General features: G+C 40.7%; 1 protein-coding gene across 6 annotated transcripts in view; it reads right to left on the reverse strand.

Moving 5' to 3' along the window:
* Positions 1-22,453, reverse strand: part of LOC109036932 (uncharacterized) — a 342,569-nt gene that overhangs the window by 77,453 nt on the left and 242,663 nt on the right. For 5 of the 6 annotated variants that reach the window (XM_072299690.1, XM_072299691.1, XM_072299692.1 and 2 more), the window contains one exon: positions 5,360-5,464. The exons of the other annotated variant lie outside the window; for it this stretch is intronic. In XM_072299690.1, coding sequence (XP_072155791.1) covers positions 5,360-5,464 — 105 coding nt within the window. The remainder of the gene's footprint in view (positions 1-5,359; positions 5,465-22,453) is intronic. 6 annotated transcript variants of the gene reach the window in all.

Below are 22,453 nucleotides of genomic sequence, written 5' to 3' on the forward strand. Positions count from 1 at the left end.
GGATTTTGGATGAGACTAATTATTTCAGAAATAATTTGATGTTGCTCTGGGTTAGCGGCAGAAATCATGGAATCATAGTTTTAGGGGGAGGAGAGTCAGGCTCTGACCCTTGAAGATTCAGGTTAATTGGAAGCAATTCCGGAAGATCGAATGATGATATTGAAAATCCATGAAGTCTTAATGTGCTTTCAATAGCAAAAAGCCGATCAACGTAGTCGACCGACCAACAAAATAAAGAGAGAGGAAGAAACGAAGCAAATTTGAAACAAAGTTGGAAAGAGAAAAGAACAAATAAGAATGAAATTTCCATAACAATACATGTTGTTAGCAATACGTGTGCGCACCGCTGCAGTTAATAAGTCAGGGTCAGTCAAACCGCCAGGATGCCTATCAAGAAGTGGTGAAGCGGAGTAGCCGAGAGATTGCGACGGAATGCGGGTGGTGAGTGACGAACGACAATGCGACCCAAACCTTCTTTGAGGTTGGTGGGAGGAAAGCTATACGAAAGAAAACGGAGATAGCCGAAAGAACGTGGTGGGAGGGGTGGCTGAGACCCTTGTGGGGGTATCTAGGGACGGGCAAGCAGGTAGCGGCCAGATGACCGCTCGAAACAGCTGAACTTTACTCGTCGATAAAAGTAAGAAAATTTGAGAAAATCGAAAAACAATTACAGCCTGCAAATTTACAGATCAGAAGCTTTCATTAAAAAAAAACCCCATGCAAATCGGTCCGGTGGTTCTCTCAAAGTTAATGTCCCAAAATGCGGACTTTAGTCTGAATAAATGGGAGAAAATTTGAGCCCAGCTAAACTTCACTCGTCGATAAAAGTAAGACAATTTGAGAAAATCGAAAAAACGATCACAGTCTGCAAATCTACAGATCACAGACTTTCATTTAAAACAAAAATCATGCAAATCGGTCCAGTGGTTCTCTCAAAGTTAACGTCTAAAGATTCGGACCTCCGTTTTAATGCATCGAAGAAAATTTGAGAAAATTATGGGAGAAAATTTGAGAAAATCGAAAAAACGATCACAGCCTGCAAATCTACAGCTCAGGGGCTTTCATTTAAAAAAAAGATCACGCAAATCGGTCCGGTGGTTCTCTCAAAGTTAATGCCCCAAGATTCGGAACTTTGCATTTTAATATATAGGATACATATATTTTCAATGGACCACTAGACAAGTTACAAATTTAAGCATTCAGACAAAATTTTTCAGACTTACCAGACTTTACCAACTTAATTTCGGACTTTACCAAAATTTTACGTTGAACTCGATGCGCGTAGCAAAAATCACTGGAATCAACGCCTAACGATGATATTCAATGTTTCAAGATGCGTGATTTCAAACCTCCCGCTCATGAAAAATCAATGCTCTACGTGAGTCACATCGCGCGCTAAACGAGACCATGACAGTCTCTGCGATATAAAAATCTGGCAACCTCAATCTAGACGTTTTGGCTCAGCTACAGCGAATTTTTTATAGTTTGAACAACACAGGGTGAGAAATGAACATTGCTCGGTTGAGAAGCTTGCCGAAACCGTTGTAAAGCGCGACTTGACTCACGTAGAGCTTTGGGTTTCTTGTGGGCGGGCAGTTCAAATTTCCCGTAACCAATGTAAAATAAAAACGTTAATATCTTCGTTAGGAGTTAGTTTCAGTAATTTTTGTGTCGCGAATCGTGTTCTGAGTGAAAGTTTGGTCAAGTGTCATGTTTAGAATGCTTAAATTCGTACCTTGTTTAGAGTGGTTAATGTTTTTTAAAAAATCGGTTTCGACCGTGTCGATTCTGGAGAAGCCGCGTTTCAGCGGTGAAAAAGTTGCGCCAGATCACCGAATTAACAGATAAACAAGCGCGAATATTCAATGATTAGTAGTGTAAAGCTCACACTAAGGGACGTCTAATCGAGCTTTGAAAAACGGTGACCGTCACCACGCGTCGTTCAGCTTGAGGAAACCTTAAACGCCTTCAATGTAGACGGGTGCAACACGGCCATCCCTCGAACGAGAACAGTTGCATGTCAGAGTTGCTATCAACTTAGCATCTTTCCGTTCGCCGTTTGTCTAACTACACGGCCGTCTAAAGCAAAAACACCATATCTCTAGTCAACACTTTTCACTTTTTTCCTGACAAAATGCTGTTTTACAAAAAAAAAACAACAAATATTCATAGTGCATTGTTTTAAGTCGACTCCGTCATACTATCAGGAGCTCAGGATGAAAAAAAATAAAGCTTTGTGGCAATTGTATTTTCTTGTGCTACACTGAAAAAAGTGGTTAAAAGGCGAGAGTCCATACTGCTTGGAATATCTAAGGTATGAACTGCTCGAACATACGGTCAGGCTTCCACGACTAGAGCAGAGATGTGCCGTCAACAATTAAACATGTCGTGTATGGAAAATTAGGTGTATGAACTTACTGTTCATACGGTATGGACGCAGGGTCCATACGGTATGGACTCAGAGTCCATATCATTCGTATGTGATATTTGCCCATACTAAAATGGACTCTATCTCTATTCTTAGGTCGGCATCAAATTTTTGACAGTCTGTATGCGGTTCCCAACCATACTTTACGAAGCGTGCTGCCGTGCTACGGAAAAACGCAGTATGAACCTTCAGGCGTTGCCAACTTTCCTTTGATAAAATGAGCATTTCCTAGTAAATGTATGAATATTTTCTTCCCAATTTTTCAGATGACTCAGTTCCCAATTTTACCTAAAGATTCTGAAAATATTGTTGTGGGAACGCTTAAGTCTTTACAGGCTTAAGTTCCCCACATTCGGCTCCATAGTTGAGGCGTGCTTTGCGTCATGGCTTTTCGTGAGAATTCACGGATTTCCATGGCCAGCGATAGAGATAGGTCCGTCGGAAGTTGGCGCTTGTTTATGTCTAAACGTGAAGCTTCAGTGTCGCGGGAGTGCACACGTTTTGACATAAAAAGATTCGGTGATCGCATGGGCGAGATCAGTCGCGAGGAATAGATTCCCGGATGGTCCGGTCAGTCCCCCCGTGAGAGGCCCGTCAAGTTATGGTATTGTCAGTTTTCAGAGTGTTTTGTTAATGTAAGATTTTACTGTGATTATTATATGTTATTCGAGAGTGATTTGTGGTCTGTGTCATTTTCCTGACCTCCCCGCAACAATATAAAGGAAAAATATTCATAACTTTCCTAAAAAATAAACATTTTATCAAAGGAAATTTGGCAAACTCTTGAATGTTCATACGGCGTTCTTCCTTAGCACGGCAGCGTGAGTGCATATTTCTCTTCAGTGCAGGGAGAAATGCGGAAAATCATGCGGAAGAAAAATTTAAAATGTGGAATGAAGTCACCGTGTTTATGCTTTACCGTACTTCACTCCTTTGGCCATTACAAACACCCGCTCCCACCAATAGGATCGCTCCATTCCCCCTTTTTCCTTATGTCTATCGACTTCAATAATCAGCCAGCATGGGAGTTACACTGCGACACAATTTAAAACATCAAGATTGGCGAGTAGTTGGACCGAGTCGAGTAGGCGAGTTTTCGCGTGCGGCTCCGATTGCGTGCCGGGCACGAACGTTACCATTCTCAGCAAAAACAACGCATCTTCACATAAGGATACCATTGCAGTTACGTGGTTCTTGCTCGACACAGAAGAGGGCGGGGCTCCCACCCGTCTCCAACGTTGCCTAATCGTGCTTGCTGACTCCCCTGAGCTCCACTTCGTCGCCCCTTAGACATAAAAGCGTATCTCTATTTACGCATGAGCCCTGGCGAGCATGGAGTTATACGGAGTACGGAGTTCACGTCGGCATTGAGGTAGGCGTTTACGTCGGAGGACCGTCGACCCGGGGGATTTCGCGATTTGACATCCGGCTGCCGCGGGTACACGTGTAGTTGTCAGTGCGGTTAAATTGAATCACCCCGAGTTTGAGAAACAATGAAAGCTCACATTACTCGCATCCGAAGTTGGGCTCACGTCCGACGCATACTACCGTGCTAAGGAGAAACGCCGTACGAACTCTCAGGCGTTGACAAATTTCCTTTGATAAAACGCAATGTGGTTGTCAGTGCGGTTAAATTGAATCACCTCGAGTTTAAGAAACAATGAAAGCTCTGAAAGCTCACATTACTCGCATCCGAAGTTGGGCTCACGTCCGATACATACTGCTGCGCTAAGGAAAAACGCCGTACGAGCCCTCAGGCGTTGACAAATTTCCATCGATGAAACGCAAATTTCCTGTTAAACCTATGGATATTTTTCTTCAAATTTTTCAGACAATTTGTTCACAATTTAATATAAAATAACTGAAAATTCCATCAAAAAACATGCATAACTTTTTTCAAAAATTAACATTTAATCAAAGGAAATATGACACCTCTCGAATGTTCATACGGCGTTCTTCCTTAGCACGGGAAAACGCAGTATGAGCCCTCGTGGCGTTGCCAAATTTCCTTTGATAAAATACAAATTTCTAGGTAACTTATGAATATTTTCCTTCCAATGTTTCAGATAATTGTGTCCGCAATTTTCCCTGAAGTTCCTGGATATTTAAAGGAAAAATATTCGTGACTTCCTTCAAAAATAAACCTTTTGTTGAAGGAAATTTGACAACTCTCGAATCTTTATAAGGCGTTCTTCCTTAGCATGGAAAAACGCTGTACGACACAAACTATGTTTTCAATGAATTTTCACATTGTGATCATAGAAAATGCTTTATTTTAGTAGGAGGCGATTAGATGAGAGTGCAGTAGGAAGGAACCATACCAAATTGCTGAAACAAGAGAGAGAAAATGGAGAGAGAGGCGCATTCTTTTATAAAATTGATACTAAAAATAGCATTCAACTCATAATCTTGAACTCACAATATTTTTTTTCCGGTCTTCGATTTTTCGAGGGAGAAAATGTGTCAATAGTTGCCCTCAAAAATACCTAAAAATATTTTCCCCCCAAACTTAAGCGTGAAAAGTTTAGCGTATATTAGGAAACCCTGGGATCAAGTTATGTGGTTCAATAGTCTTACGAAAATTTTCAACCCAGTCCAACAAAATGCGCCCTTCTAAATTGTTTTTCTCTGAAAACGACGAGTCAAACATCCCTATTGAATATCACGCAAACAATTATCTGTTTTCTCAAGGCTAATATGCCGTAACACCATCTGATGGCCTCAAACAAACTAAGGACCAATTATCAAACTTCCCGAATTTAATTGCCCGGCGGCGAATACGTTGGCTGGGTTAGGAGAGTGCGGCCTTAAACGCCGGGAAATGCATGCTATATAATTTATGGGTGCACTCTACCCGGGGAGCGAGCCTTATCTATTACTCGTGGTGCACATGTGTGGTGAAACTAATTCTCGGAAAAGCGTTGGGCTTACCTTGAGTTTTATATCGCACGGCTCTGCTTGTTGTGTTGTCAATGGCGGCGTGTCAGGTGTATAGACGCACGGTTGCCAATGTTGCACAACGGCACAAGCAGGGCCCTGCAAAATAAAACTGCATGTTTAACAATTGAAAACACCTCACAAAGGGGAAAAGGCACGGCTCACTGAGCGCTCGCGGAACCGTGGTTAGAGTATTCAATCAAGTTTCGACCTTAGACAATATCTTTGAGTTGGGAGTGACGACCGCACAAGTATTGATGGAATAAGTAAAAGTAACAGTGACGTGGCGTGCTTTGCGGTATATCGATTCAGCTGCCATTTGAACCGTGGAAAAAATCGATGGACGGGGTGTTCGCAACGAGCACCTTCATAATCGACCTTTTACCAAAGCTTCAAATGGGGCAATATCGTTATAATCGATCATTCACGCCTCGCTACTAGAAATTAAAGCTAAAGAAACTCGACTTCGACGTCTCAGTTCGTATAAATGCCAGGGGGCTGATTATTGAAACTGATAGATAAAGTTATAGACGAGGCAGACAAAGGAGTAATGAAGCGACCCTACTGGTTGAAACAGGTGGTTGCAATGAGAATAGAGGTGACTAGACCCTATACTTAGTCTATTATTTCCTCTTAGCCAATACCAACCACCTGTTTCAACCAATAGAATCTCTCTTTTCTCCCGTCTTCTTCTTTGTCTATTGTTTCGTGTATCAACTACAATAATCAGACCGCAGACGCGTTTCGGACAACGTCTCATCATCAGAGCGACAAAGTTGCTCTATGACAGGTCATTGCCCGTGGTGTGTGAAACATATTTTTTTTTTTCCCCCTTTTTTTTACGAAATTTGACATCAGAAGTGAGTTTCGATAGGTTTATTTTTACTTATTTCAACAATTTGACAATAAAGTCAAATTTTACAAACAAATTTACAATTGTAAATAAAATAAAATACATGTACAGAATTTTTCTGCGTAAAATGCCTTCGTTTTTCCTTTTTTATAGCGTTATGTATTCAGACTGTGTAGTTTTGTTGCATTATTTTCATAATAGTTAGGAATATGAATACATTAATTATAGAAATATGTACAGGTTTAAAGATTGTTACTTTAAAGTTTCCTTTGCTAAAATTCCTCTGGAAAGATTGAGACACCACCCCAACTTGTTGGATGATTTGGATTAAATTACTCGTAAGTTAAAGAGGAAATTTTGAATGACTTAGTGAGTAAACAATAAAATTAGCCAATATCCTTTTAGTGGAAATGTTCAATATGCTTGTCATGTTGTTCTTCGTGATCTTTGTATGAAGAAGCTTTCATTATGATTCTTAAGTTTGAAGCATGTCTTGTGTTTCTTTCCTCATCTGCGCTGTATATCTACGAAGCGGAAGATAAGACTAGCCATACTACCGTGTTTAAAGAAGAACATCGTACACAATTTACACATTGCCGACTAGTTTCCGATAGAATATGAATTTTCTGGAAAACATTTCAATTTTTTTATTAAAAAAATTGTGCCTAGAATTCTTGGATTTATTTTTACAACCTCAACACCATTTACAGAATTGTATCAACAATTTTCCTAATGTATCTGGCATATTGAGGAAAAAAGACGGAATCCCATTTGCGCACTAAATGGTGCTAAATGTTCTCTTTTTTCAGGCAACTGAGCAGAGTTTCACAACAGGATTTGAGTGAGCACATACAATTCAAAGCCTAAGAGAAATTCACATACATTTTTTTAGCATCGTGTTGTGTATTTTTTGTCGAAGGTCCCTCAGAAAAGATGAGAGAAAACCGAACTAAATTTTTCAGGAAGGAAGCTCTATCTCTGGGCATTTTCATAGCAACATATGTGCCTTTAGTTTCCTTCTGCAAAGAGGTACTTCTAGAGATGGCCCCGAAATACTGGCTCCTTATTGCGTAATGCAATCCGAAAATGGACCACTAGGTACGAAGTTAAGCATTCTGATACATGTTTTTTTAACAAACATCCTGTGTAGAACACAATTCGAGCGACGAAAATTACTGAAATTATCTCCTAACCAATATATTTTAAGTTTCTTGTTCTGACGCGAAATGCAGTTAGGTTGATTCCGGATAATGTCATCCAAGTTGTCAAAACTTTCTTCCAAATAAAATATTTAGTTTTGGGAAATTTGGCACGTTCCGGATGCTCATAGGGCGTTCTTAAACACGGCAGCATGGCGGCGGCGATGCTCGACTCATCTGCATCCGATCTCGGTGGCAAACTCGATTTCTAAAATGCAGCCCCCCCCTCCAGTCCCCCCTTTCCCCCAACACTCTTGTCGAGCCGTCTCGCTTCGAGGAAAAATACGGGCCGTCACGCGGGAAAGAAGCCATCTTGCCGATTGGGAAGGAAATCGCCTGGGGTTCATGCAAAACCCATCGGGAAAACTGCCGTGCTAAGGAAGAAGACCGTATAAGCATTCGAGAGTTGCCGAATAAGACATGTATTTTAGAAGAAAGTTTGGTTTAATTTTCCCCTGAAATTCTCAGATATTTCAGATTAAATAGAGGATTTGCAGGTGTCTTAAATTTTGTGAATTTCATCTTTAAAATGATACTGCAAGGAAAACTGAGTACGAGGATATCCTTGGTTTCTGAATTGGAAAATTATTGGAGTAAACGTGACAAAATAACCTAATCTGCTAAAAATACATGTGTTTAAATGGAAAATGCCACCAGGTGACGTCATTTTGTCACTTTTAAATCTATTTTTCTCCGACATCAATGTCAGAAAAAATTATGAAAAATATCGCGAACTTAGCTCATTAGGCACTCTCAGATGAAGCAATTAAATTTTTGTGTGCAAACTCTCCATCGCGAACAAAATTGTGTGAAAAATTTGAAGAAAAATATTCATCACTTTCCGAGTATATTCGTTCTTAATTGAGGGAGATACGGCAACGTCGGGAGGCTCATACGGCGGTCTTCCTTAGCACGGCAGAAAAGAGAAGATTTCGAGGGGGAACCGGCGGCGGGGGTGAAAAGTCAGCTCGCCACTTTCCTCGCCTAAAGTGTCTCGTAAGTGTGCGTTCGACGGGAACTTTGCACCCTGCGTTTTCGGATTCTTGAAAAAGTTGTAAAAGTCGTCCGCCGGTAAAATATGAATATTGAACTTGACTCGGTCTCCTCTAATATTCCTGAGTGCGACTTTTCCGATGGATAAACTGGGGAGGCTACATGCAATATCACCTACCCATACCTTTCACCGCCAAAAAATAAGCTGGGAGGTTAGGTGTCCTTGGTAAAAATAATGGCTTTTCTTCAAATGTTTAAACTGACGCGAAATTCAAGTAATTCTTTCTCAAAATACTCGGTACGTGTCGAGGTAAGTATTTTTTTAGTGTGGAGGATTGTCTTAAATGCGAGTATTGGGGGTTTAAGGAAACCAAGCTTCCAAGGCTATAAGCAAAGTCAGACATTTTTACTTGGGCCGGCTTCTAGTTGACAGAAGTTTTGTCATTATTTTACGCAATCCTAATGCTTTTAGGTATTTCATATTCAAAAGTGCGTATTTAATTGAAGTTTTTGTTTTTAAACACCGTTGCCCAAATTTTTGCCCGTAATTCTCATTTATGACACTCACCCGTTTGAGCAGTTTCCCCATAAGATGCCATGGATTTTGGTCTTTACCAAGGGTTCCTAACCTTTTTTTTTTTTTTTTTTTTTTTTTTTTTTGCTGAAGAGCATTGTGAAATTGTGTTGCTACATGACGACGAACGAGTGACGATGAGATGGACTGAATTTAACAGAGAGGAACCAAGTCACATCTTCAAGAAGAATCAGTTTTGGGTGCTTTTAAGCGCAATAATTACATGAGATTCTCCTTCCGAAAAACTAGAAACCAACAAAAATTTGTATTGATTTAAATGTAGACTCAGAAGTTCATTTTGTTCACTAATTGTTATAGAAGGACAAGAAGGTTATAAACTAATTTGAATTGGTTTTTTTCTGTTAAATGAAGTCTAAATTATGATGATGATGATGATGATGATGATGATGATGATGATGAAGATGATAATGATGATGATGAAGATGAACACGCCAAAGACGACGACGATGATAATAATGAAGATGACGCTGGAGAACATGACGATGTCTTCGCTGATGAAAATGATGACGATGATGATGACGATGATGTTGATGTTGATGCTGCTACAGCTTATGATGATGACGACGACGATGATGATGGCGATGATGAAGACGAAGATGACAATACTTATTGATGGAAGATTTTCAAATAATCAGTTTTCTGTAGAACAGGCTCATATAAAATACATTCTAAAAATTAGTGAAAATGGTAAAAAATGACTGCATTTTGCAATAGAGAATCACTTGTTACAGCTCAGTCTAGAAAGAGCATATCGATGGCTAAAGTGCGAGACCAAAGATCTCCATTGCGGTGTTTTATAATCTCTACTCCTATTTTATTTTTTCAAAAGGAAACAAGTCAACTACAATATAACTTGAAATCTCCGGAATATTCTGCCGATAAAGAGGGAAAGTCAAAAAAGTGTTCAAGAAATTAAGTTGACAAGATTTTCAATGAAAAATTAAAGTCTTGCAACGTTGCAAATAGAGATACGTCATTTCGCACCTTCGCTATCGATATGCGCCATTGATTTCCCTTTATGCATTAATATGTTTTATGGATAAACAAGAAACAGTTCCTATTCCAAAATTTAGTCAAAATCATCCATCACAACAACAATACTTGCTGTGGCAAGTATTGCTAAAAGCACACCATAATTTCTTCAAAGTTAATCTCCCCCAGACCAAATTGGAAAAAACCAAGAGGTGCACTACGACAAATGATGACGTCAATGACAGTATCTTTTAAAACGGCAACACCTCCATAATTATTGAACGTGGATAAACCTAATACTAAAACGGACACCATCATTCCTGGTCTGCGACGATTTCCGACCATCATAATACGACATCCAAACCAACTAAACGGACAATGACGGTAAAAAAAAACAACTTCAGACAATTGCGTTTTTGGACCGGGCAGTGAGATTGGACCTCGGTAAAAAGGCCCGAGTTTTTTCAGACGCAACCGGCTATTGAACCGCGACAGAATATCTGAAGAATACCTGCAGGGTTCAGGAGGGCGTTGGCAAATTATTATCGGGCACCATATGTTCGTAAAATTACTTTCTCAGTCGATACATATACAGCTGGGCATTTTATTGATTTATGTTGTCATTCCGAAGCGCTCGAAGTATTTTAGTATGAAGCTTCGGATACTGAAAAATCCGCCTCGCTCCACGCTAGAGTCCGAGGCGAGAATGATCGATTGTCGATATTTCCCCATTTGAAGCTATGGCAAAGAATCGATTTTTAAGATGTTTATTGCAAACACCCTGTTTATCGATACTTTTCCATAGGTTTACATGACAGAGCAATCGATACAGCGCACAGCACGAAAAGCAAGTGCTGACGTGCTGAGTAAAAACGCCGTATAAGCATTCGACTGTTGCAAAATTTCTACTTTGAAAATATTTATTTTTCAGGAAAGTTTTGATTATTTTTCCTTGAAATTTTTAGACTTTTTAGATCAAATCACGAACAAAATCCTATAAAAAATCGGAGGAAAAATATTCACAGATATTTCTGAAAATACGTGTTTGTCAACGCCTGGTGGCTCATACGGCGTTCTTACTTAGCACGGCAGACAGATCCAGGCTAAACTTGATTTAGCTTGGACTCAGATGTGCTTCGTTGGAACTTTCCCTCTTTTAGGGTGTGCGAATTTTTGCCTCCGAGTTGGACGCTCTAGATTACAGGAGATCTACCTCACTTGGGACTTGGGGGGGGGGGGGTGTTGGTAGCTTAGGATTGGTAACATGTGTAGGAATAGGAACACCCATTCGATTGAAAGCTAAAGTGGAAAATAGACTGCAAATGAGGAGAACACAGAAACCACTCGAGATTCCACTAAACGGCAGAGGCATTCAAGGGGTTTTTGTATCTCGTATAAGAATCGACTTGTTTCATACGATTCAAATTCTTACTAGGAATTTAGCGAAACTTGATAAATTTGTTAACATTTCCTCGACACGAGAACGTACCTGATTTGCAAAATTTTCACCGGAAATTTTTATTTTTCGAGAAAATTATTCGAAAATACCTAAAAATTTCACAAATTTTCCCTCTGACCACAGGTAAAAAGTAGGCAAATTACGAATGGATCAAATTAAGTTATGCGTAAGTGAAAAATTGCGATTGAGTCAAGTTTGCGTCCTCAAAATAAAGTTACGTTTCTTCCCCTGGGGTAATTAAAATATTTGCCAGGAATTTTGGGCAAACCTGGATTCATCCAAAGAAACCCCGGTATTAATGCCCATTTTGGAATTTGCCCAAAACTTTGGTGGTGATATGCGACACGCCCACATTTCAGCTTTTCTCCGTAACAGATATATCTAAGAATCAATCGGGCCAATTTCTATGATGAACAGGTAGCAATCAAGCGGGGTGATTATTGGAATGGATAGAAAAAGATATAGTAAAGGAACACGGGAAAATGGAGAGATCCTATGGGTTGAAACGGGTGGTTGTTATAGACTAAGAGGGAAATGATGCACTAACTGTAGGATCTCTCAGTGGTTGCCGTTAGCTAGTTTATTACCTCCTTCGTCCATTGCAACTACTGGCTTCCACCAATAGAATCGCTCCGTTTTCCCTTTGTCCTCTTTGTCTATCGTTTTGCCTATCAATTTTAATAATCAGCCAGCCAATATGAGTCCACCAATCTCAAATGTTCGAAGTACGACCGAGAAATTTTATTTCCACGAAGCGGCCTTTTCGTCACCCCTCTGAGTAAGGGCGTATGTAGATTTCTACGTGAGCACTGTAGTCCATATAACATCATGATTTTCGGGGCTAATGTGGAAATCGAGATACGCCCTTTCGTCAAAAGAACGACATTTTGAGGTCGCAGGACGCCCTACGCAGGATGAGCCACGTAGTGACCAGAAGGGGGACCCCTAGTTATAGATAACGAGGTGAAAGCCCTTTAATTTAGAGTAAATAACCAGATAGAGGGTGATTCATATTTAATGTGAGAGAGTTGGCTCATTAATAGATTTGACATTTTTGACGCTACGCGCGGCAATAATCCAGCAACAGACATAACTACAACAAAATGCACCGATAAATCATCCAATTTACTGTTTAAGTCGTTAAATTGGCAAAATTACAGCACTCGGCTGGCCTCTAACCGGGGCCAGATTCAACAACGCTTTATTTGTCTTGCACAGCTGTTATTTAAATGCATTGACCAGCATTCGAGGGTTGCCAGTTTTGATTATTTACGGACTATTGAGCGAAAATTGATGTAACTGCATTGTAACTTTGGAAAATTCCTCTTTTAGTTTTTTTCAAAACCCATCTACGTGCTATCATTGACATCAAATAATACCTACACGCGTTTATAACCTGAGAAAATGAGCTAGCAATCAGTGGATTCAAGAAGTTTCAAAGAGGTGTACTGCCGTCCTATGGAGAAACGTCGTATGAACATTCGAGAGTTGCCAAATTGCCTTTGATAAAACATGTATTTTCTACAACATTTATGCACATTTTACCTTGAAATTGTCAAATATTTTAGATTAAATTGCGTACAAAATTGTCTGAAAATTGTGGAAAATAATATCCACAATTTTCCCATTAAATTTAGGTTTTATCCGAGAAAACTTGGCAACGTCTGAAGGCTCATAAGGCGTTTTTCCTTAGCACGACAGTTAGGAGGCTTCGTGTCGTCGTATCTCTCACAAAAAAACGTAGCTACATTTCGATGCTGCCAGATTTTTCTAGAAAAATTGCATTTTCAACCGGGAAAATTGTCAGAATTTCTAACCGGAAATTTCACTAATTTTTTTCCGAATCTCATACAAAAACCAGACTGATTTTCGACGAAACATTATGTGAGTTTACTCTCGTATAAAATTGAACTCTTTGAGTCAATTTTGCAACCTTGGAATGAAGTTACATCCTTCGTGAGGTAAACGACTATACGCCTGATAAAAAGCAGGGTCATTATTACTCTCATCTGGGATTTTGCTCAAAACGTCGCTCCTCTGACGTAAGGGCGTATCTCGATTTTCACATGATCCCCAGGAAGCATGGATTTATATGTGAAACAGGGCTCACGTGGGAATTGAGATACGCCCTTACGTCAGAGGGGCGACGATAATTGGCTCATAATTAAAGCGCACTGATCCCTGATTTGGCAGGAAAACCGAGCAATAATCAAGACCAATAATGAGGCGCTCATAATTTGCCGGACATCGATTATGTGAGACTAATTCATTATCCCTCGAAAAATTATGCGTTAATCGACGTAGGGCATAAATTTCTCCCGCGGGCGTTTCCGTTCCTCTCTTGAATCCCATAGATTCGAGTGTCGGTAACTCAGTGGCGCGGCGTGCTCCGCGATATATCGATTGATCTGCAATTTAGACCAATGGAAAAGGATCTGTAGGCAGAGTGTTCGCATCTAACACCTTAATAATCTTTTTTTATTTTGTTTGCGCCTTCAAATAGCCCACAAGGGCTAATCTTGCGCTTTACTCCCTTCCCCTTCCGACCCTAACAACCAGTCCCAGGCAACCACTGTTTGAGATCATCAAAGTCGGGTCGCCTGGCCGGGGATCGAACTCGGGAACTCCCGATCATAGATTTATCCTATATCAGGAAAAAACTATGAAAAATACTACGAACGCAGCTCAATAAGTACTCTCAGATGCAGCAATAAAACCTTTTCATGCAAATTCTCCATTCATAAAGATTACACGCCATGCGGGGACTCCCAGAGATTTTACAGAGCTCGATCCCTGGAACATTTCCATCGCGCTAAGGAAGAACGCCGTATGAGCCTTCAGACGTTGCCATATTTCATTCGACAAACGTGAATTTTCTGGGAAAATTATTAATATGTTCCTTCAAATTTTTCAGATAATAATGTTCACAATTCAATCTAAAATGTCTGAAAATTTCAAGGAAAAATGAGCATAACTTTCTTCAATAGTACGTGTTTTATCTAGGTAAATTTGGCAACTGTCGAATGTTCATACGGCGTTCTTCCTTAACACGGCAGATTAACGTTCAACTCTTTTTTATCCTCCGGTTAGGGGCTTTCGAATCAGCGGCAGCTCGAACGAGAGACGAGCGAGAAAAAACAAGTGAAGATTGAAGGGGGAGAAAGAAAGGAGAAAAAAGGAGAAAAAAGAGAGAAAAATCGGCTGTGAGTACAGAGCCGGAAGAGGGGCCGGGATCGGCGTGGCGGGAAACAATGGAGGATGCGATCGGGATTTGGATCGGGGTCCCGGCTGGAATTAATCACAGCTGAAACAAAATGATAGAACTAATGGGCGGTCGATTCACCCACCGACGGCTCCGGCCCCGGGCTCGAGACCCGAATCCCGATTCCGTTGCCCCAAGATTTAATTACGCGCCATTCTTTAAATCGCCGACACACCTGCCAGATCGACCCCCGCCCCCCGCACTTCGCCATCGCCGAAAAGCGGGGCAAGCGCGTTGGTCTCACGTGCTGCGTTTGCATCCTCACATACCGTTCCGTTTCGAAACGAGAGTAAAACGGCGCTTGGATGCGACTATTCGTACTCAAGGGATGTCCGTGTTGCGTCTTGGAAATTGAAGGCACTCCGGCTTACACTTGCCGGAGGCCTCCGCGATTGGTCACTGCATCGTCACATACAGTTCCGTATCGGAACAAGAATTGAGTGAGGTCCCAACCGACGGCAGCGTTGATGAGAACGTTTGAATGCAACTATTCATATTTTAAAACCTTGAGGTTTTTATTTAAAATTCTAAAAGTACCAGATAAGTAGATTACGTGGTAATTTATTGCGTATTTTTGGAGCCAAGATCCCACACAAGCCTTCTTGCAAAAAGTTCAAAGACTCGGGGGCATTGGAAACGCATCGAAATGGAGGAAAAATGATGGAATTTATGTACTGCGGCAGTCAAATTGCTGTCTTTTCTTATTTTTCACATATGGTTGTTAACATAACAAGTATTTCAATGAGGAATATTGCTTGTTTACTACAGATATCATAAAAGAGATTCGATTCTTTGATTCTGGAGATATTTCTTAGAAATGTCTATCGTTTTCACATAGTGTAGAAAACCGTTTGACGGAAGTCGTAAAAACCCGCGCTCACTTCTGATCGGTGCCTGATAACATCATGCGGTCGGCGCGAAACCGAGGCGTTTTAAACTTGCAGAAAAGGTGGGCTTCGTCAGCTACGAATTTCTCGGTTTCTGAGTTACTTTTCCCCATTTTTAATGAACGCATCGTTTCTACGCGTCATTTACCTTTGGAAAAGTGTATTTGCAAGTCAAAATTCGTTCATGGTTTGGTGACCCATTGACGGCGCTCTGATTTACTATACCTGAAGCCTCCCTCCCACTACGTTTTATTAAGCGGTACGTAATTTTTACACGCTTTAATCTGGCAACCTCGTGTATATCCGCTGCTATTCTTTCACGGAAAACTGCCCTGCTAAACAAAAGCAGCGTAACTGCGAAAAAACTTCAATAGATATATGCGATTTAGGCCCAGCACGGCGTGGAGGCGGGAATAATACCCCTAATCGCGGCGGATATTCCAGCTTCCAGTCGTGTATTTTAATTGACTCCGTAAATCCAACCGTGCTTTCTGAAAGCCCGAAGAACTAATAAACGTATTCATATAGAGCGTGATCCTTCATATACAAGACCCGTGGTATTTTGTGCACGGTGGCCGATGGTAGTACAAGTATATACTGATCGAATTAGTGTAACAAGTTCATATAAAAAGAAAAGAAAAAACAAGGAAAATACATAAAAGAAATAAAGGATTATTTAAAGGAAAGGAAGAAGAAGAAAAATTGAAGTTTCCGAGGGTACACAATTACAAAATGGAGATTTTTTGCTTGATGAGAAGAATTAAATAATTTTATTTTTCCGTCTTTTTAATCGTTTGATTGTAGTTTGTCTTTAATTAAAGTCATGCCGAGGCAACGAAGAGGAGAAGCTTGAATGATTGCTGCACTAGTGATTGCCATTCGAGTACGCTCGAGGGTATTTTCAAATATGATTGCCTTCAATTACGATTCTTTTAAGGTGGCAACATTGGTCCCATTTAAATGCATGCAAAAAATCGGAGTAAGCTGCGCCTCGCCTAGAATCGAATACTTAAAATTAATTTAAATGTAGGAAAAAGTGTCGCCATCTTCCAAGATTTGCTTTCATTTCACCAAAAGGCAAAATGAGCCTCCTCGTATCAAAAAAATTGGTATCAGTGAATCAGTGAAACGCCATGAAAATAATATTCTGTTTCAGGTTTTTCAAAACCGAGCATTGCGATTTCAAAATTTCCTCGTATTGTACAAGATTCATTTATTCATTTCTCCCTGTTTTTTTATCATTACACTGGAAAAAAAAACACATTGGATCTTGAGTCCAGACTCTTGAAAACATTGACAAGAAAAAATGCTCTTGGTTCAATCGGATTTTTGCTTGAATCAAAACGAACTCCGCTTAAATTAAGAGGCTCGGTTCTTGATTTAAGCTAGATTCTGATTGAATCAAAAGTACTTTTTCTTGTCGATGTTTTTAAGAGTCTGGACTCTAGATCCAATGTGTTTTTTTTTTTCCATTGTATGATACTGGGGAGATCAAAGCAACATTATGACTGAAAATATTTTTAGTGTCACTATGGGCCTTGTCTCCACGAGTCGTTTAATGGGATTTGTGACAGGGAAAACTTTCACTTGCGAAGTTGAGAAACATTTTGAGTTGGCCAATACTAATCACAGTACCAACTAACAGTATGAGTCCTTGTGGAACTCCAGGAACGATTTCAAAAGAAGAGGATGAAATTTTGTTGTGTTTTTGAACAGGGAAAAAGCCCAGAAGTTTCATTCCTGCGATTCGAACTTGGGAAAAATCCCGTGAAACGTCCCGCGGAGACAAGGCGTTAGAATGGTGATGAATATCAGGGATCTTAAAATTTACTATTAGTCCATAGGCGCCTGGTAGCTAAAAATGAGGCTACCTGGAATTTTGGGTACACAGCGATTTTTTTGGCTTACTTTATGTTTTTTGGGTCGCTGAATCCGAATCTGAAGTTTCCGCACGCGTATCTGGTGAGCATTTTCCGCTATTTTGAAAAAATGGCCTAAAAAGGCCTTTTTTGCGGTTTTTTTGATATAGCGGCTACGGATGAGGAAAAGTCCCGGATTTAGCTAATGTTTTGAATAGCTGACAAAATTTGGAAGAAAATGGTATATAAATATGCTAGGTTTGCTCAAAAATTGAGGAACCTCGGATTTCGGAACTTTAGAACGCTTCGGAACTTGGCTGACCGCGGCGAGCCGGATCGCGCGTTGACGGGTGCGCCGCGAAAAAGTGAATAGGCGCGATGTTCACGATGCTGTATCTTCCTCAATTTTTAAGCAAACCTAACATATGTATACACCATTTTCTTCCAAATTATGTCAGCTATTCAAAACATTAGCTAAATCCGGGACTTTTCCTCATCCGTAGCCGCTATATCAAAAAAACCGCAAAAAAAGGCCTTTTTAGGCCATTTTTTCAAAATAGCGGAAAATGCTCACCAGATACGCGTGCGGAAACTTCAGATTCGGATTCAGCGACCCAAAAAACATAAAGTAGGCCAAAAAAATCGCTGTGTACCCAAAATTCCAGGTAGACTTACCAGGCGCCTGGACTATATCGCCTGTCGCTCGCTCAAAAAAGCTCGAGTGCTACGAATAGTATTGACTTTTCAGATTCGTTTTCCAATATTTGTATACTCTCACGGCTTACGTATGGACGTATATGTTGCGGATTTTTGGCGATTATTAGCGGAGATTTTGCGAGGGGAACGTGCTCTTGCTGCAAATGTTCGTCGAACTAAAAGGATTGCAAACGATACGGTCCACGATATCAAAACCGAGTGATTGATTTGATGCGGAAATATGCGGAGCAGTGGCGTGGCGTGAAGGATCGATTATCGATATCTCGCCATTTGAGGCTATGGTAAAGAATCGATTACTAACGAGTTCGCTGCGAACACCCTGATAATCGATCTTTTTTTATGGGTTTGAGTGGCGAATCAATCGATAAATCGCAAAGCACGTCACGCCACTGATGCGGAGGATGACAAATGATCGATTGCCTAAACAATTGTCCAATTGGATTTTTATCCTCTGAAAGGAGTCGGCGTGGACGCCTGGAGCAAGGTCATGGGCATGGGGTAAAGGTAGAGATTTCAAAGGGTCATTTCGTTGCTCCTCTGGCTTAGGGGCGTATCTCGATTTTCGCTTGAGCCCCAGAAAGCATGAATTTATATGTAAAACAGGGCTCATGTAGAAATTGAGATGACCCCTTACGTTGGAGGAGCGACGATTTGCCTAATGATCTGCGAGGAAAGGCTGCGATGACAACTGAGCTTCGCACAGTGACTAATTTAGTGACTTAAAATTTCAATTTTCATACGGACGTATTAATGCTAGAAGAAACTTACTGCAATGAGAGACGAAAAGTGTAATTTCACGTCTTAATATTTCATTGAAGCCCTCATAAATTTAAAAAAAAATATGAAACCCCACTTTTTTGGATAATTTTCAGGTAATAAATATTGGTCAATTTTGATCAATTTTAGGGGCTTCTCTGGGTGTTTTGAAACTTTGTCTCCTTCTTCACAACAACCTTTGTCGTCCTGAGAAATGGCTGAAATGGCATCCTTGAGAAAAATTGCACGAAATTTTGTCAAAACACGACGATCAGTTTTCCATCAAAAATGTGAAATAACATCAAAATATGTGCAGCGTCGCAAACTAGAATTTCAGACTCGAGAGTTACCTACAGCAAATTGAAATCGCACAAAATGTTAAGTTTTTTCCAGACATACAGCCGCCTTTGTCTCTCAACAAACTATTTTGCAAGAAAAATACACTAAAAAACATGACTCGAACACTATATAACAAGGTGGTAAAATAGAGCTGGTGGTAAAAATTGTTGAATTTCTTCGGTCCTATTTTCCCCGGAAAATAATGTGGACCCAGCACTACTTTACCACTTTGTTATTTGCTTTAGGTAGTGTGCGCAATGGAAATTTCGCGAGAAAACGTAAAGAGTAACTGTCGGTGAAAAAAATTAATTCAAGCGCACATTACCACGTTACGTTTCAACACTTTCAAAATATATCTTAAGTTAAGCGCACTCCATATACCGAGGGCGGAAAAAAGCAACCCCTGTTACCCTGTAACACCCTGAGTGGTTATTTAGGCGACGCGACGGTTCCGCAGCGAAAGGGTTTTCGGCATCAATGTTGATTGTTCCTCATCTGAGGGAACTCATCATTGAAGTTACTAACCAACTTCCGAAGTTGGCAAATTCAATTCCAATCTTGAGTGGCACGTTTAGAAGACTCTCCGAAGTTGAGATTGCCCGGAATGAGAATCAGACGGTCGGTACCCGAACCGAGGAGTAGGATCCGAATTGTTAATCGGAAGGTGTGAAAAGAGGACCTCCTCTTTCATCAGGGATTATTCCTTACTAGGAGTCCCCCTTGCTGCTACGCGACCCGACCCTCATCGAGCGTGTCATGACCTAAGAGGGCCGCTAAGGGATTAAAGTTTCTCAGAAAAGTCAAGTGATTGTAAAGGGATAGGGAGTTTCCAGGTTTGGGGGAACTTTCCAGGTAGATCTTCAAGGTGTGAGTAATTACCGTGTATTTTGATGGTCAAAGTCTGCAAACCGATTTTTGAGATTAAGTCGATACTGCCACGGGGAAAAAGAGAAAGGGGTTTAAGCCCGGGACATTTCCAATTAATTGTGGATGTACCCTAATAAAGTAGGTTACTAACCTAAATGTTGCGGTACTACCCCAACTTGAGTTACGATACTACCACAAAAAATTGGAAACGCTAACACTTTTTTTTCTGTGAACCGTACTCTCGGTTCTTAGAACCGTACTTTGACCCGTGTGTGATCCTCTGTCAGAGTTTCCAGCAAGCTGATTGTTGAAATCGGTAGACACAGCGATAGACAAAGAAGACAAAAGGAAAATGGAAGGCTCATGTTGGTGGCCGCGGGTGGTTGCAATGGACGAAGGAGGTAGGTTATAGACTGACTAACAGCAACCCAAGAGAGACCCTAGAGTTAGTCCATCAGTATCTACCTTAGTCTACAGGAAACACCCATGACAACCAACAGGATCGCTCCATACTCCCTGTGTCTTATTTGTCAATAGTTTTGTCTACATCAACTTCAACGGTCATCCCGCAGGGAAAGTAGATTTTGGCAGAATATTCTCAGGAGTTTATCCATTTTGGGTCGAGTGAGAGGATGGTATTGCTCAGTTGGCTGAGTTGTAATTCCCTTGCGTGCAACAGGTCATTTTAAGGATGTTCAAGTAAATTTGGAAAATTGTCAAGGATTTCATAAATACCTAAAAACTTGAAAAGTGGAGAAAAAATTCGAGTACCCTCGATAAACGAGGCGTCAGGAACCCTTCAACTCCTAAAGATTCCGTTTCGACACGGAGTAGACTCTGAGAACCACTGTCCTAACTACCGCGGCGGCGGGCAGCTCTTGGGAAATGTCGATATTTCTATCTTTAATGAAGCTTAAAAGAGTGGAGTCGTCGCTCGGATCTGGACGGAGAGGCGGCTCTTAATCAATTACATACGTTTGATTTTAAAAGGACGTGGAAAATAGCGGTGATTGGGAGACGGGCAACAGAAGCGAGTCCCATGGAACCCCGTCCCGCTCATATTACGCAAGGGCGTCATCGATTCCTCAGATGAGCCCTGTTGTTCCTTCAGCTTTACGGTCTTCAGGGCTCACGCGAGGGTGGAGTTACGCGCTTAGGTCGGAAAAGCGACGTTTCGAAGGGAGGAAAACATTAATACAAATACGTGGGGGACGGCGAAGGGGTTGCTAGCCGGAGGGGAGGGGGGAGGAGGGGGAGGGACAGACTGGGAAGGCGCGAAAACTGGTGGGAACAGAAACAGTCGGCCAGGTGTCCGACTCCGTCTCAATGCGCAAGCAAGAACACCGTATGAGCAACCCCTTGTTGCCAAACTTCTTTCCATTACATTTTTAATTAAGAAAAACGAAGTGCTAAATTTCCGTGAAATTTTCTTACGAATTTCGATTAAAAGATGAAATTCTTCTTCAGCCAAATTTCTAAAATAAATTGTGGTTCGTAGTAAGAGAATGGGTCAGTAAACCTCGTGTTTTTTAATATTTTGAAAGTGTCAGGTGAGTAGATTACGAGGAGGACATTGCGTATTTTTGGAGCCAAAATCCCGCACAAGCCACGTTTTGAGAAATCCGAAGACCGGAGGGAATTCCAAACGAGTCGTAATGACAGGAAAATTATGAACATGATGTTGTACAGCAATCAAATTGCTATCTTCTCTCATTTTTCACTGATGGTTGTTAAAATGAACGTATTTTGAAGTGCAATTGTTGCTTGCTAACTACAAATAACATTAATGAGATCCGATTCTTTGCTTCTGAAGATAAAGTTTCGACTTTCCTATTTTTTTCATATACGAGGAATAGTAAGACATTTATCGTAGAGTACCTATATAGCGACAGTATAGACGAATGAGAAACTCCGAAAATCCATGGGGCCCTCACCGATACCTCCGCGAACAAAGCTAGGGCCCAGAAATGCAGCCAACCTATTTTCAATTATCCAGAGCGATTCACTAGTACAATTACTAGGAACTGTCGATTATAAGGCACGTAACTGACTTAGTTTTTGCATAAATTGACTAATTTTTGCGGAAGAACGCTCATTTATGGACATTCTTGAACATCTAGGTTAGAATTGAAATCTGCAGACTCTGCAGACTAGCAGAGAAAGAGCGACGCCAAAAACGACCGTTTTTTGGCACAATTTGGGCCAGAAGGGATTTTTCTGAAACCGGGCCCAAACGATACCTTATGATACCCTAAAACTCTGGTTAAAATTTTAGCTTGAGTATACGCACGGTTTTTGAGAAATGAGGGGGCAAAGTTGCCAAATCGCCA

Source organism: Bemisia tabaci, chromosome 4 (genome assembly GCF_918797505.1).
Source record: "Bemisia tabaci chromosome 4, PGI_BMITA_v3".
NCBI lineage: Eukaryota > Metazoa > Arthropoda > Insecta > Hemiptera > Aleyrodidae > Bemisia > Bemisia tabaci.